General features: G+C 34.5%; 1 protein-coding gene across 13 annotated transcripts in view; it reads right to left on the reverse strand.

Annotated features, from left to right (window-relative positions):
- The window catches only part of Ank2 (Ankyrin 2), a 162,650-nt gene that overhangs the window by 21,853 nt on the left and 122,369 nt on the right, over positions 1-18,428 (reverse strand). For 12 of the 13 annotated variants that reach the window (XM_089231495.1, XM_089231488.1, XM_089231494.1 and 9 more), the window contains 2 exons: positions 3,777-3,857; positions 412-1,353 (listed from right to left, as the gene is read on the reverse strand). In XM_089231495.1, the coding sequence (XP_089087621.1) occupies positions 412-1,353; positions 3,777-3,857 (1,023 nt within the window). The remainder of the gene's footprint in view (positions 1-411; positions 1,354-3,776; positions 3,858-18,428) is intronic. The other variant, XM_089231496.1, reaches the window with a different exon arrangement.

An 18,428-nucleotide genomic window follows, 5' to 3' on the forward strand; every position in this document is an offset into this window, starting at 1 on the left:
GCCATCTTTTTAGTGGAGATTCATATTCATATTTTCAGCATGTGCAAAGATGGTAATATAAGGAATAGTGTTCCTCTAAGAAATTAAGTTCATAAAATATCTGGGCCTGCTTATGTTAAAATAAGAAGCGAGAGATTGATGAGATACCTCGTTGATGTTTCTCTTAAAGGTTTAAATATACACTAATTTAATAATTTATCTATTCATAAGATTAATTTTATTCAAAATTTATTAATTGCAGCTAAATATTCCAAGTTTTCAACATGGCAGGATGTATGGAAATGTCTTCATTGCTAACCAGCCAAAATGCTATGGTAATTTTTATTCAATTTAACTTCTGATTTCAAGAACATTCATGCTGAGAGAGAATACATGTAAGATAGAGGTAAATCAACTAAAAACCACTCTCACCCTCCATAAGGTCATGTCCACCAGAAAGCTCTTCATCCATTTCTGTTGCTCCATGGGTGGAATGCACATCAGCTTCGCTTATTTCTTCAGAGTAAGACACTGGTTCTTCGGGAGAGATTTCTGAAACGTTGACCTCTTCCTCAACATCATGATGTGTTTCAGATTTTTCATTGCTTTCAGTAGGAGACTGCACAAAACCTTCATTGATTTCCCCCGAGTAAGAAACAGATTCTTCCTTAGTCTGTTCAGGAAAAAATGCCTCATCACTAGGCAATATCTCTGGTTTTGTTGGAGTTTGTACCAAGATTTCGTTGCTTTCTTCCAAACCAGAAACAGATTCTCTAAGAGATATTTCAGATATTAACTCGTTATCATCATCTTTACTATGGCTTCCTCCTTGGACACCGTCGCTTTTATTTTCAGTTGAAACTTCATCTTCACATATCAACTGCTGTTGCTGTTCCTCTTTTGCTACTTCTGCTAAAAGTGTAGACAATTCTTTTTCAGCTGTCTCCAGAGTAACTGAAGAGTCAGCTGCAAATTCATTTGCATGTGCTTCCGAAGAGCTACCACTGAACGATTTCTTCAACTTATTCTCATCTCTGGAAGAATCACTTTCTGGGGAAATGCTGGCAGGTTTTGTGAAATCATAATGATAGACAGTCTGCTGCTCGGATTTCCCATTTTTTTGCATCTTGCGCCTTACATTTTCTTCATCTGGCTCAAACATTTTTAATCGTTCTTCAAAAGTTTTGTTTTCATTAATTATTTCACCTTGGGCCAAAGGTATGTCATCCATAGAGACTTCCTGAGTCCACTTGGAAGTGATAGGCATAGTCTCTGCTGTAATAGACAACCTTTGAAAGAAGTTTCTCTTCTCAACGAAGCTGAGATCCTCTGAAGTATTAGTAGCGTCCTCAGGTGACAGAACTTCTGCGTTGTCTGATTGAAAATATTATTTCATTTTTTTCACAAATGAGACAAGCTTGACGTAATATTTGAATTGGAACAATGCAGTGCACCATGCGCAGAAACTGACTTCAAAACCACTCAACCGAAAAAAAACATTCTCAACTCATGAACATAAAGACTTAGATTAAAATATTTATGAAAGATAACATGCCACAAATCCTGTACCTTTGAGAAACATGCATACTTAAAAACTTATTAACTGGTTTTGAGTAACAGTGGGGGACAATACAGTGACATGCTGAAACTCACACATGCAATATACTCACACATACATGGAGACTATAGCTGTGAGTATAAAGAAAAAATCCTATTTTGGGACAGGATGAGTACTCAAGCTCATTTATACAAAATCATGGTCATAAGAAGAAAGAATGCAATACAACTGATAACTATGCAACCCAATGGATGTTTTGGCAGTTTTTTTTATGATGATCCCAATCAATGGTATTATTGGAAAATTTAAAACATTATACAGTTTAAAATGACTGTATGGTCTTGGTAATAAAGCTCAATATCTTGATGCATTTGAACAAAATAGCAGAAAAATGTGTTCTTGATCTATGAGTGCTTAATAATTAACTTTGGTTAGACTGCAAATTTGGGTGTTGAGGATAACGGCTACATTTCTGAAGGCAAAAATTTCAATGACCTCAGTCACTTAAGAGCAAATCAAAAAGATCTGATCTAATTCTGAAACTATTATATTCATCTTCAAGACCTACAAATGTTATTTTTATTTCAGCAGTTTACTCTGCCCACACTGATTCTGAACACCAGTGGCAGCAGGTGGCATGCGAGAGCTGTGACAAGCATTATTTTGCTTTGTCAGAGACATAATTTTCCAGCCCCTTCGCTTTAAAAGTTAAAGATTCTATAACCTTTGCATCTTCTTAAATTGCTGCCGTCTCAAAATTGCTATCCAAGCAATCACCCCAGTCACCCCTTCCCAGTTGCGAGCCATGGCAAAGATTCATGCAATTAGAAGTTTTGGAAAGTAAAATAAAAAATTAACCAATGAAAGTTATTTTTCAAAGAAATTGTTAGATTCTTGTCAAAAATTTCGTTTAACTATAATGGTTTAAGTCTAAAAGAAAACTGAATGACTTCAAGCACAATCGAGAACTGGGTTAACAATTATATTCTTAGAAACTCACGTTTGCAAATGCTCTACAAACCACTACAAGTCCTATACATTTCTATGAGCAAGAGCAATATTACATTTAAGTAATCTGTTAAGTAATTTCTTTACCTTCTCAAGAGGCCAATTTTAAGCCAATACTTTTCAAGGTCAACACTTTAGTGCATTGATTTTAAAAAAATTTAAGAGTCAATCTACCTTAATCACAACCCTTGTGTGCATAACTATTTGGTAATTTGTATCAAAAAATTACCCATATTTGTATGAAAATAATTTTATATCCATATTTTAAAAAAAAAAATTATATTTCACATATTTTGATAATGATCCCTAAAAATATAAGTTATTTAAAATATTTTTTTAACCTAACACAAGGCACTTGAATGAGTATTAACCCATGTGTGTGTTTCCGAATTAATGGAAATGGCTTGGAAAAAACGTTCTTTTTAAAACCTATATACATATATAACAACTTCCAACATTTATCTTAATAAATCCATGTCATATTGCTGTTCTTCGATTTCTGCATTTATGAACTAAACTGAAAAAATTAGTTTTTCCAATTCTGGCCAAAAAAACTAGATCAGATCAATGACGAGATTTGTTCTTGTACATGGGTATAGCTCTCTTCTTTTATTTATCAAAAAACAATATGAATACTCAGACATTTAGAGCACAAATACTCATGGTACCCAAATAGGTTTTATCTGCTGAAATAAGTGCTGGTAATCTAATTTTTTTATATATATCCAATTTATTTTTTTTATTATTTATAGTATTTAATACTGTATATTGAGTTGGAAGTTTCAGTCGCAGAATTATCGAGCATAAATATGCAAGTCCCTCAATGAAAACATGACTGCAAAATAATTACCTATATAAAAAACCGCAGTCAAAAGCATTCTCACACACAAAAATGTAATTTTATAAACTATAGCAACTTATCATCATGTAATCTCAAATTATCTTTCAGACCACATCACCACAATGTAGAATACTGTGCAATGTATACACATAAAAAAAAAAAGTAATCTTAAAAGAAAAAGATAACATCCAAATTCAAGTCCGGTTGCCAGTGCGTCCACGAACATAAAGAAATAATGGCTGTGCTTGCATTAAAAAATTTTCTGAACTAAAAAAAAATATATATCATGCCACATCTTACACTTATGCATGCTTTATCTTACACTTATGAATGATAAAATATGAATATTTACAAAAAGCTTTCTCTGAAACATGCGGTTATATAACATACCTTCTACCACTTTCACCGAGGTTTCTGTTTTCACTTTTGTGACTTGCTTGATTCCTCCAGACTCATCGTATTCCGTGAATTCTAAACAAAAGTATAATGGGAAAATTATATATTTGATAAAAATTCTGAATGCCTGTCTTTTTGCATATATATTTTTATACCAAGTTTTCCTCTCTAAAACAGAAATAGCCATTTAATAATTGTAAATAACTTCGAAATTACTATATACAGACTTCATTTCTTGGCATGAGGTCAAGATGTCCTCGCCTTCATTCTTTGATTTCTCATAAGAGGAGAGGGGGGGCAACATAAGCTATGTAAACATACATAATGATTCTATTCAATTTATGATTTTGGCAAAGGAAAAACTTACTTTTCTGAAATGTAAAACCTGATGTTTTCTTGTTCCCCTACCCCCCCCCCCCAAAAAAAAAGACTAACTTAAAACTAACTATATTAGTTGAATATTACACGCAAGTATAAAAATGTATTATACAATTACATTAGAATATTTTTTTTAAAAGAGAAGGAAAAAAAAAAGATATGTATTTTTTTTATATACGAGTAGAGTTTGATGCTACTTCAATTCCTACCACTCAACTATACCAAATGGAATTAGACATTGAGCTGTTATTCCCTTACAAAAACTCAAACAATAATATTGTAAAACCTTATTATAACAGACTAATAAGAGCTGAAGGTTGTTAAATTACAATGAGCATCTGGTTTATAACATAATTCTTATAGGGGTGTACATCACAACAAAGTACAGTTGTTAGCTATAAAGAGGGTTCCTTAAGTATCAAATAAAAAACAGCCTTCAACATACATTCAATTGAAAAAAATGTGTACGTATACACTGCATTTAATCTCAATTTTCCTACCTGGCAAGCAGTAAAAGTCATGCAGAGTATCCATATTTATGCAAAACAAAACAACGATCAATGTTTAATCACTTGCTTGGAAATGTTTCCCAAACCAGAAAAAACAAATACTTTTTTAGATACTTAAAACGAGTTTTAAACTTGTCTCAGAAAAAAAATTTACAATTTCTACCATTTTTTTTAGCTGTTCGTTATAGTGAGGTTCTACTGTATTAACAACTGGACATCAAACAATCAATATACGAACCCATAAGCTATGCTTTTGAATGAAAATACTCTTCTTACTCACTACTTCAACTTATATTCACATATAACAGTTTTTGATTCAATGCGGTATATAAATACAGTAAAACCTTGATAAGTCCTCACCTCTATTGTATCGAAAAATTATGACGACTTGAGCGAAGTGCCATCAGTTCAGTTCAATGTGCAATATTGTGAAAATCATAAATTTGAAGTAATATATAACATTAAAATATGAATTAAAATTACAATATTAAGAAAATTTAAAGATTTCAAAAGAAAAAATTGAAATTTTTACCTTTTTAGAGCTCTTATTACTCAACTTGTGTTAAAATATACTGGTACACTTTGATTTATACTAGTAATTTTTAATTTAGAATAATCAGAGAAACTTAAAATAGTTAGCTTTTCTTCACAACAGAACTATTGCACATTAATTTTACATACACATGAAATTTAATTTCAGTGTTTTAATTCTTTATCAGTAGTTCATGAAACAACAAGGTAATCTTGGTCAAATTTACCAAGGTAATCTTTCACATACTAACTACAAGGTAATCTCGAACACAGAGTTCACTTTTAGGGACTTGTGGAGGCATAGGCGGAGATAGACTTGGAAGTCTGGGGGGGCACGATGATGTCAATTCATGTATACATATATAAATTAGATCAGTCGCCTCCACCTTTGATGCTGGGGGGGGGGGCTCCCCCCCCCCCCGTATCTCCGGCCATGTGTGGAGGGCCTGGGGGAGGGAAAAGCACATATTAGACGACCTCAACTTTGGAAAAATGTCTGGTTTTTCAACAAAGATGATTTGTTTAAATTGGAAGCCCTAAATTACTGGGGCCTATGCAGGAAAATCAGATCTATCTCGAACAGTCACTAATGTTTCAAAAACTTTAGTTGGTAAATGAACTTCCACAGAGTAACTTTCGTTACTTGAACCGTTACGTTTCGGTACATAAGGCTTTTATGGCAACTTTTAAGCATATGGCAATACTGTTATTTTTTTAAAAGAAGCCATGGAAATCATCCGCTCCTCTCTCTCTCAAACTTTTTCATCTTGATGAGTTAACTGAAATTAGAGACGAGTAAACGAGGGTTTAATAGCACTACTGTCTATGAAAGCTGGACAGGCCTGAAGAAAAACGACGACTTAACCGGAGTGATGACTTATTGGGGTGATGACTTGACAAGGTTTTACTGTATTTCAATAAGAATACAGATGTTTTTCATACTAGAACTGATGTTTCTGGCACGAGTCTTTGTTACAAAATGAACTGTAATAAATTTATTTTCAATAAAAATATAAAAACAGTAGAACCTCTTGAATTCAAATCCATGAAAAAAGGATGCTTCTGCAGAGAATTTTATTTCCTCAATCAAAGATGTCAATGTTTTTCTCTTTACCCCCCCCCCCCCATTCTGTTTTGGCTTCTAATATAATCTGCCATTTTCTTTTTTTGTATGACGTTTTTCCAAATGTATTTTTGGGGTTTGGGGTCCACTGCGGTTTTTGGACTTCTGGGAAAATGAAAAAATAATGGTATTTGTGTCTCTCAATGAATGATTTGTCAGAAATTTGTGTCAGCTTCGATCATGTTTCCTCATTTCATTTCTCCATGCTATACAGTTAACCAGTCAACTGTCCAATTAATTTCTCCGAGCCCCCAAAAGGAGAGAGGGGTGGTCATAATGTCCTGTGACTAAAAGAAATGCTGTTGATGGATTTATGTGGTACCATAGTAGTTGAACTTTGCTAAAAGATATATGAGTAATAAAACAGATGCATCTTCGCAAGGGAATTGGAAATGAAAAAAAAAAAAGCGATGGGGATGCAGCTTTGCAAAACATGACAAAGATAATAGTAATAATAATCTCAGACCTTGAAGTATAATTGTCAACTCCATTTAGTGATGAGATAATAAAGTAAAAGGATGGCTGTACAGAGATGGCAGCACATGTATGAAAATTATTTCGTTATATCTATGTGAAAAAGACTGAAAAGTCTGCGTGTCGGCAAATGCCGTCGTAGACAACACCATTACGTATATCAGCGACAGCAAATGCCGTCTTAACCACTTGACTGGTTAACCTTGGTGTTTTAGAACTTGTCCAACGCTTTATTATTTTCTGAGTGAATTACCAAACATGTGTAAAATGTCAAGTGATGTGGCACGTATAATGCCTTAACCGAAAATGATGAGATATCTCATCTCCATAAAAGCCTCTTATTTTAGTTCACAAGCCCAGATATTTTGTAAAAATGATTTCTCAATAGAAAATTTTCCTTAGTTTGCACCTACTATTTTAAGAAAGCCTACTAAATTAAAAAAAAATATGACATTTTGAAGGGTGGGGGAGGGGTTAGTATTTTCTAATTGCCACTTAAAGGGCCAAGTATATGTGAGAAAGTTGTGCTTTAAAAAAAGCTTGAATGCAGAGAACAAGTACATATGTTGTGTAAAGAATATGCAATAAGAAAAACCTAGCTTTTATTTAAAAAAAATTCAGATCCACACAATTCCTATGGGGCCGTTAAAGTATTATGTCAGCAAAGTATTAGCCATTTTTTTTACCCCCACCCCCAATCAGCAAAACTGACCCCCTTCCCCCTCTTGTCAGCAAAATTTTATTAGCACTGCCCCGTACCTCCTAACGCATACTGGTGGGATCAGAAACGTACACGGGAAGGGGACATAGGGGGCTCATGGGCCTCCCCCACATAAAAAAAAATTTTAATGTGAAAAACTTTTTTTTAATTAAAATTTCGAAAGAAAATACATTTATATGTTATTATAATAGATTTCTGTTAATTTCAATGCTATTTGAAGGGTAAGAACTCAAAATTTCTCTTTAAGAAATTCATTGTGACCCCACCCTTTCAGCCACATATGGTAAACCCTTGACCCACAGACCAAATGTGGCCCTGAAGATTATCCGATGTGGCTTGCCCCTTCAAACCCAATTATGTAAAAATGAACTAAGCGACGCATTTTTGCAGATCCCGTAAATGACCCATGCCACAATTCCAGAGCATTTAAGTGGCCTGTGGCACATTTAGAGATCCCTTGAGTGACATGTGGCACAGATTTAGAGCTCGTAAGTGCCCCCCCCCCCAGTGCGGTTCTACATCACTCAAGTTACCCGTGGAACATTCCCTGATTACTCAAGTGATACGTGGCATAACCAGGGCCGTCTTAAAGAGCATCATGGGCCTCCGGGCCAAGTGATTTTTCTGAGGCCCTACCAGGTAAATTTTCAAAAATTTCAACCACATTTCATTTTTGTGAGACCCCTTCTTCTCGAGGTGCCCAGGTGAGCCCTTGCGTTAAGACGGCACTGGGCATAACCATGGATTACTTAAGTGATGCGTTGTGCAGTTCCAGAACACTTAAGTGGGACCCAGAAACATTTCCATAGCACTTAAAGCAGCCTGGACACATTTCCTGAGCACTTGAGGGATCCATGAAACATTTAGAGATCGCTGAAGTGGCTCCAAGGGATTTATCATTTGAGGAGAATGTTAGTTCAGGTGCCCACAAACTAGCAAAAGATTTTTTTTGTTTTTGGCGCACCGAGTAAGATGCCATTAAGAATATTTCATATTTTCATAAAGAGTGGTTAATGACATAAGCAGCATCCAACCCCCCCCCCCTTCGTCATCAAAAATAAGCAAATCGGAACCACCACCCCCCCCCCCCCAACAGATGCTGACGTAATACTTGAATGACCCTTATACAGCAGAGGTTCTTGACATTTTTTTTTTTAGCTGTGACCCAAAGTCAACACTCAACTTTATGGCCCATAGGTCTGTTTCAAATTTCAAAACGCTCATCACCTATATTCTTAAATAACAAAATTTTGGGTTTCAAACTTCTTGAAACTCATAGGTCAAGACCCCCAGACATATGAATATGCTTAAAGAATAAGTAAAGGAATCTTTTCACCAGTCAAGTTACGTAATTTAAAAATTATAGTTTAAAATTATCTATCATATTCATAAACATTGACTTCAATGTCTTAAAGGAAAATATGAAAAGTTAATCAAAGAGCAAATTACTGCTTTGAATAGGGAAACTTGATCCATAAAAGCTGGACATATTGCAAAAAGACAGGACAACAGATAGACTACAAGTATTCTAGATTGGTACCCCCAAGGTGATAAACGTCCAAGAAGGCGTCCCCATGCAAGATGGATCTATGAGATCAGAAAAGTGGCTGGAGTCAACTAGATGGCATCAGACAGAGCAAAATGGAAAAATTTAGAAGAGACTTTCATCCTGCAGTGGATTGAAAATGGTTGCTAATTAGATCCATAAAGTAGAAAATTCTGCAATCCTAACCACCTAGGTTCTGAGAAGTCCAAATTTAGGAGGTTCCACTGTAGTATATTAAAGTTTTCCTTGTTTAGGATAAATTTCCAATAATTGACAGATATTTCTTCTAGAGACAAATTCCTCTTAATAAGTTTTGATCATTTTTTTATGAAATGAAAAACAAATTTCCCAATTTTACTGGACATGTATGGACATTTTACACACATTGATATTTCAAAACTTTTTTTTTGTTAAATCATACACACATATATTTACATCTTCTTGGTAGTATTGGACACACTTCAATAACCTTTTGAATTTATAATTATAAATAAATTGAAGCAATTAGAAAAGAGGGTCAGAAAGAGTCGACCTTTTTTTCAGTTCATCAACAATTATTCTGGTTGTGAAAAAAAAACATTTTCACCGTAAGCCTCAAAGAAAAAACATATATACCACCTGATTTTATTATAAGCCTAACATTTTTTTTCTTCAACAATGGTTTGTAATAGCTCAAGCAGGTTAAAAGGTCACTGGAAACGTATACATACTGAACACTGGTGAAAACTGCTACACACTACTTTTTTGATCAACATATATTTGCTTACCTTTATTATGATTTTTGGAAATTTCATTCTGCAAAGGCAATAACGTGTCAAGGTCTTCTTCATCAGTTACTGTTTCATGATCATTTGATGTGACATCTTTCTCTGATGCTTTCCTCTTCTTTTTGCAAGTTTTATTGCCACTATATTCATCATCACTAAATATTTCAAGATCAGAATTATCTCCTGTATCTTCTTTTCCTGAGACACAATTAGAGGCACCATTCGTCACAAAGCTTCCCAACTCATCTTGAATAAGTGCTATTTCTTCTGTATCTGTATCTGAACCCTCAGAATCTTTTGATAAATCATGACTTTTGTGTTCGGTTGAACTTTGATGTTTGTAAGGAATTTTATCAGATTTGATGAGGCTATAAAAACCATCGCTGACATCAGTAAGGTTTCTTATTTTTTCTCGAATTCCATTAGTTTTCCCACGTACTTTTGGTAGTCTGCCAACAAAGTAAGAGGAATCGTCACACACCTTGGTACAATTACTACTTTTCTTTACATTGCGACGCTTTACTCCACTCTCTTGATTATCTGAGAATATTTCATTGCCAGGGAAATTACGACAACGGAAAGTACCATCACCACTGGATACAGGTGGAGCAGCAGCTTTAACTGTTACAACAGAGTTTGATCCCAAAAAAGTGACATCAAGTGTACTGTTTTCATCTTGCTCATCTATGTCAGACACCTCTATTTCTTCAACAGTAGTTGAATCATTTTCGCTTCTTGAATGAAAAGCTGGATTAATTTCATTCGGAAAGCATTCCGAAACATTTTTACTTATTACTTCCCCCTGTGGAGAAAAGACCCCCGCTTTTGCCCATACCCTATTATCACCATCAATACATACAGGAACAGTTGCAAGTGATCCTGGCCCACTTTCATCTGTGTCCGACAACAAATCATCTTCAACAAATACACAATCTGCTGAATTTTCAGAAACAAGTTTGCTATAATCTAATTTAGACATGTTATGATCCTACTCAAAGGAATGAAGAGGAAATGACTTCTGATTTGCACAGAATGACAAAAACAAGTATTATGGCCCTGTATTAGCCAATTCATGAATCAAGGTCGGGCATCAGCTTCTGAATTCCACACGCCTGCAATCAAGTAAAACATGTGTAGATAGCTATGTTCTCAAGGAGAATCTTACAATCAGGACTGGTCTCAGTGCAGATAATATATAGTTTTCAAACTTTCCATTTCCTACTGTAAACCGCTTATATCAAAAACAATGTCAGAATTATGGGATTTAAAATAGTCTGATGGAAATTATGATATTTTATTTAAGTACAGTGATACCTCAGCTAACGAACATGGTTCCAGAATAAATAATCTTCATTAGTCAAAATTTTTGTAAGCTGAAACATGATTTCCTATAGGTTTCTATGGAAAATCGGTTGATTAGCTCCAGGTTCTGCCAAAAATTTGATGTTTTTAAAACACCAAGGAATGCTATAAAAAATTCAAAAATTGATTGAAGGCTAAAATGAACAGCTTCAAAATTAGATAAATTTGAATTTACAATATGATCAGATACTGAAGAGATCTTTTTATACTATATATACACACCCAACACCAGCTTCAGTGTGCTAAAGCTGGTGTTGACACAACCCAGTCAGGTTCATAGGTGTCCCCATCCATTTATGATTTGGTAGCTCATTTGTGTGCGAGATACATTCACATGAAAAAGATAAGCTCTTAGAATGTCCAGACTATTCAGTTTGATGCTCAGTCTTGCATTGAAGGAAAGCGCACTTTGAAAATATAAGTGCTGCTTTTGAAATTATAGGATTTTTTCTTTAAATGCATATTCTATATATTAGCTGAATCTTTCATTTCACATGAAATGGTTCAAAAAATTTCAGAAACGAGAGATGTAGGTACATCTAGAAAAAGATTCAGAGGTAGACATGAATCAATCAGGCCTGAGTAACAGTAATTCTGATGATTGACACAGAAATTCAGCTCACGACATGGCTATATTAGCACATGCATCTATATCAATGAAAATATTCTTTAGCCGAGGCAGAAAAATCATGAAAATCTTTGTTAGCCAAAAAATTTGTAAGCTGAGGCTTCGTTAGCCGAGGTATCACTGTAATAGTATATTCTGCACAAAAGTTAGCCACTTCACTTTTGCTAGAAAATAAACTAATCTAAATTAGTAAATGATATGAATATCTCCATGAAAATTTCCAATCTTAATTTCAAATACAGTAAAAAATATTCAGATCGGCATTAGACTTTAAAATTTCTTATTGCATATATGGACAACCTTTTTCTAATATGAAAGGGTATCCAAAAAAGTGACTAGAATTCATTTTTTACAAATTTCTTTGTTCAAAAAATTTTTTTTACAAAAATTCAATTCTCTTAAAAGTACTCCCCATTACAGAACACACTTATTTAGTCTTTTTTGTCCATTATTAAAAATATTTTTGAAATTCATATGTTGTGATACCATACAGTGCTTCCATCGTTTTTGTTTCCATTTCATCCATGTTGGCAAAATGCTTTTATTTCAGGTCACTCGTAGGACTAAAGAAAAAGACTACTACTAAACAACACATGTACCTCGTCCATATTCCTCTGTGAAACTAAAGAAAAAGACAGCTAATCAGGTGGATAGCACAGGAGTCACACTGTTCCTACTTAACAATTGGCACATTGAAGAATGTGAGAAACAGAGCATTGTCACAATGTAAAAACCTGTCACCCATCTCTCACAAATCATCTTTTCTTCACACCCTGTTGTGCAATCTTTTTTAGCAGATAGCTTGATCGCACACTTGAGTTTTACCCATAGTCGCATTCCTGTAAGCTGTTTCTAATATATCAGCAGTTTCTGCTGCTTTTTTTCAGATCAAGAAGCAAAGCTTTGCAGCCTTGCACTGTTCACATAAGTCTGCCACAACCAAAAACGAACAGGCTAAACAACTCGAAAAAAATTTACAAATGCCAAAGCCAACCTTCTTAAGCAATGCCACTTGGCACATTGACTCAGGAGTGATTTTACACTTTAGCAAGTGGGAGAACCGCATACCACAGATGTTCCGCTTATCCCAAGACAATTCTGGTTACTTTTAGGTATCCCCTCGTATAGTCTTGGTAATCTGAGGTGAACTGGATGGAGACTAATTTGAATCACTGAAAATGCTGATTATTTAAAAAATAGTAGAAAACTGCTTTCCTACTACTATATATTTTGCTTAATCTAAATACTTGATTCATTACACAAATGCCAAGACCCATAGATTTCGGTTGAAAGTGGTTGACAGGGATTCCAAGCCCTAGGAAGCCAGATATTTTATTTTAGCACTGTAAATTTGCTATAGAAGGAGGTTGTGGGATCTACCGGACATGACCCCACATCTTTGATCCTGGCTCTCAGGTTGAGATCTTGGATTGAGCCCCTTTACTGTGAATTTATAATGTAAAAAAACCCCTGGGCTGAAGCCCTGTAAGCATGAGCGGAGATACGAGGGGGGGGGGGAGATTCCCCTCCCCCCAGCGTCAAAGTGGAGTGGGCAGATCTAATGTATATGTGTATATGAATTGACATCACCATCATCGTGTCCTCCCAGCAATAATGACCTTGCCGCCCCCCCCCCCCAGACTTCCAAGTCCATCTCCGCCTATGCCTGTAAGCCTACTCTTGTAAGACCAGGCCACCAGAGACCCCAATCTAGGGATCAAGATCTCTTCTGATTGAAATTATCCACATTCTTAAGAAAAATGAGACAAAATGAAATAAAACTTCTGCTTCACTAAAAACAGGGATCTTGAAAATTAATTTTTAAAAATTCCAGCACCTCAGATTATCCAGAACCTCATTGTTTTAAGACTTGAATTATCAAGATTACTGTATAGGCCAATCTGTTTCAAAAGGTGTTATTTAACACATGTGGTTTCATTCAAATCATTTATCTCATCTGGTCTTCATTAAGAAAAATAAAATTTTACAGAAAAATGTCTAATATTTCCCACAATTTCTCAAAATGTTTATAGGAAACTTTTGGTCTAAAGACTCATGGCATCTACCGAGTAGCATGCATGCTGCAGCATCGCTACTTCCGATTTTTTAAACAGTATAAGGTTGCTAGTGAAGACAACAATCAGCGTTCAAGGGTGAAATAAGTTCAAAAATCATAATTTTAAAAAAAATCCAAACAATGGAAGAGTACGATTTTTTAACAATAACACATATAAGATTATTTATTACCTTAGAATGCTCTAATAGAAATGTTTCGAGTTATACATAAGAGAGAGCAAAATGGCAATAATAAAATTGAATTAACATAAAATTGTGTCAATAAAAAATAAAGTAAGACTACATTTTTATTACATTCTGCAACATATACATACAAAATACGGTCCAATAATAGGTTAGTCAGATAATGTAATAGAGATGTATATCTAAATATATCTTATCAAAAAAAATCTAACCACTTTTTCTTATGGTTGAACATTACTGAAATTAAATGTAGGTTTTTTTTTAATGTAGGTAGGACCGGCATCAAAATGAGAATATCTTGGTCCAAAGAGCTACTATTTCACCGCACGCCAACTCCAGTCATATATCAACATACTGCAATTTCCAACTAGTGAAGATAGATGGCACCTTCATTTCCCACCTATCGGTGGTCGTCTCTGGTTTGAAGGTAAAGAACTTGTTTCTGATGTTCTTATGCCATATTCAAACCCATGGACCTTGACAGTAACAGTCATAGTGGAAGACTAACCACTGCACCACTAGGACACTGATCGAAAGAGCTGTGGTCTAATAAAACTATTGCTTCAAACCATTTTAAATACATCTCTAACAAACAGAGGCAAATTTATCACTTTCCTGTCCATGGGCTATTCAAATTTGCTGCTGTTTTCCCCTTTTAATTTGGTGTTCTCGATAAGTAATTACTGCAATTTGCCAACCCTTTGGAACTTGCCACCTTGGGCTACAGCTCGCTTAGCTCCCCTTGTAGATGAGCCGCAGGTAAAAATACATCCTCACCAGGAATAGGAGCAGAATCTATCGCAGCCGAGAAGGTCACAACAACTACACTCGTCTCTGCCAAAATTTGCTGCAGATGAAACGCTTGGAAGTTATAATTCCACTATAAAGCAGCTCTTTAGCCCAAAATTTTCTTATCTTCCAAAATTTTCACCTGAAAGTTTATATAACCTGTCAGAGTAAAAAAATAAATCAAACCAATAAAAATTACCTATTTCTAATTAGGTATATACCCGTATCATTCTGTGATAAAGAAAAATTCATAAAATTTGTTACATTCCCTTCATAAAATAAAATGGATTTTTTTTTGTAAAAACTTAAGCTTAATGTTTCGCTTTGCTATTTTTTCACAAAAATGCAAACTAAAATTTGAAAAACAGATCTTACAAAAATTAAATTTTATTCTAACTCCTTTGGCTAAACTAACATTTTCTAACTCCTCAAGATTTCGAAAACTTGACTTCCTCAGAGAGAAATTTAAAAACAAAATTCTTAAAATATATCATGATCATACTTATTACATATTTGAAATCTTTTTAACAATCCCTGATTTAACACTATTTCCTTGATTTATCAATAATCTTACATGTTCTGGACAAGACCTAATAGAAATTTATGGTGTCTGTTCTCAGATTCAATCATACCATTTAAATTGAACTTAATCTCAATCTAAGATTTTAAAATACTTCTGAAAAAAAGTACAGAAAGTTGGTTTTCCAGTGCCACCTTAATTTTTTTTCTTAAAATGTTATTCTAGAGAGGTCTTCCTATTCTACTCTTTCAAAAAAAAACGCTCTCCAAGAATTAAAAATGTGATCGATTGCTCAACAGTCGCACACAAATTATGTTTATCTTTGGCCATCTTTAAGAACTCAGTAAGAAAAAAGTAGGACCTTTGGGAGGTGACTACTAATATGCATCTGAGGAATGAAAATAAGGGTGAATAATGCACTGGAAAAGACTGATGATGATTGAGTCAGATCTCGTTCATCAGGGAGTGGCTGTATTTGATTTTGCAAACATAGAAGAATTTTCCCCATGTGCAGCCAATTTTTCTCTCTGGAGGAAATGGGAACATTTGCCTGTCAACCCCCCCCCCCCTTCCACCTTGGTTCAATCAACTACAGCTCCAATTTTAATTATACTTATCACCATCTGATCTATCATTGCAGAAAAATTTATTGTTCCTACTAATGTGTAATGAGACATTCTCCAATGTAACAATCACTTTAATGATTAATAACTATAGCCTGCATAAACCTATTTCTACAAATAGTTCTCGTGAATATAAATGAAGTTCTAATTCTTTAAGTTCTTTTATTTACGAGATGTAACTACCCCATTTACACTGGATAAGAGGTTCACCCTGTGCCAACCTATCAAAAATTATCAAATATTCTTGTGCAAGATAAACACTATAAACATCAAGAGAATGATATTTTTTTTATGGCAGCAACCAGATACCTGAAAAACTTATTTAAAAAAAAAAGCAGACTTGAAGAAACTTAAGAATCTGACATGGTTCCAATAACATTTTGCATTAATTCAATAAAAACAAGTAGCTCTTTAACAACTGTAGATGTAACATCTTTTTGGTTTTCGGGTGAAGTTGAATCCCTTGATGAACAAAACTGAGTAGGAGGGGGATAAATTGTATTTAAATCAATTCCTTGATCTATTTCTGTCTTTCCAGGTTTACAAACATCTTGATTTTCTTTCACCTGACTTTCAAAAGAATGACTTGTAGATGATATACTCTGGTCAATTCTAGCAGAAAAGTTTGAGGGAAATTCAGATTCAAGAGTTTTTGTCAGATATCTAGAACAGTTTTCTTCACAAATAGAACCAGCAGATTTCACTTGTGGTTCAATATTTATATCATCTTCATCATGCTCAAAGTTCTCAAATCTATCAACCAGTTCATCTTTGTTCATTTCTGCAAGCAGTTTGGGAAGCATGAAAATTTCTCTGTTGCATTTTCCATCTGATGAAACTGGAGAGAGATCTTTTTGTTCAATATTCAATTGTGAAGCCAACTGACCTAACATAGCTCTAATTTCAGTACAGAGATCTTGCACTGCATCAACAGACATCATATCAGGACTTTCATCTAATGTTTCAGAAACAGAACTCAGAGTACTAGATGTCAGTTCATCATTCATATCAGAAAATGTATCTTTTTCATCTATATCAAATCTAACATGTTTCTCACATTTCGTATGAGATGAAACGCTGGTGAATTCAGTATTAGATTCTGAATTTTTAGGAAAATCTACAGACTGAACAATTTTTGCTTGTTCATAACACGCATCAACTATAAAAGAAGGAACACAATTCATATAACCACAACCTAGGTCATCGGAGGGTATAGCTTGCTGTACAATAAGCTGGGGGTGACTTAAAGTTTGATTTGGATACTTATCTGTGAACATAAGTGGAGGACTTAGTTCTGTGTTCATTTTTGAAGTATAGTCACAAAAAAAGACATCCTGTAAATCTTGTAACATTTCATCAGTAGCAAAAGAAATCAAATCTTCAGGAAAATCTTGCTTTTGATTTGATTGACCTTCATTATGACACAAAGGCTCACTTGCTTGTACAGTAGGTTCACAGTCATTTTTCAAGGTTTTATTCTCACAGAAAGAGGTAAGAACACCCAATGAATATTGAAGCATCTTCTGTGCCATATGCATAATTCTACTATCTTTATTCTTCATTGTAACTGCCTGGGAATCGCAAATTTCAACAAAATCTTCAACAATATCCGAGGGGATAAGTAGCATAGGCTGAGATTCGTTTTCAATATATTTTGTCATACCCTGTGGAGCTAACAAAGATTCACTTCTTAAACCAACCAAGCTATTTTTCTGCATCTCTTGAACTTTATCTTTTTGATGGCAGTAAAGATTACGCAATGCTTCAATGTTGGTCTCAATGCCCTGCAATCGTTTGTTAATGTTTGCATAATCTGTAACTCTTTCATGTTCTCCATTCGATGGTGGCCTTACTTCAGAGTTATTTGCAGGTGTTGATTGCTGTATTCGAAAAAAGATTGTCAGAAAGTCTTGCCACATTTGTCTCAAGGTGAGAAGTTTTTTCGACACATCTTCAAATTGGCTCAAATTGAAAAAATCAGTAACTCTGCACCGACTATCACTTTCTTCAACCTTGAGATCAATATTATGTAACTGATGATCATTAGAAACTTCAGTTTTATTTTGATTCAGCTGTCTTAATGAAGTCATAGTTGATAAGATACTGTTTAATAATTCACCATCACTACATGCAGCAATACCATCAACAGTTTTATGACTTTGGAACATACTATGGCAATCATGCTGAGCTGCCAAAGAATGAGAGCATGGCTTTCCGTCAGCTTTCAAATTGATGTCATGACCAAATGGACAAATGTCATGCCCATTTAAACCATTGCTCCCATTTCCTAACATAGCAGACATCAATTCTGATCCATAAGATTTATGAGCCTCACTGCTAAGTTTAAATCGATGTTCTGCATGAACTTCAGATATTGCCTTTGATGAATCAAGATTAGTTTGTCCCTTGCAATGAC

Source organism: Pholcus phalangioides, unplaced genomic scaffold (genome assembly GCF_987345545.1).
Source record: "Pholcus phalangioides strain wild (caught in Gottingen) unplaced genomic scaffold, Ppha-v1.0 ptg000004l_1, whole genome shotgun sequence".
NCBI classification, from domain to species: domain Eukaryota; kingdom Metazoa; phylum Arthropoda; class Arachnida; order Araneae; family Pholcidae; genus Pholcus; species Pholcus phalangioides.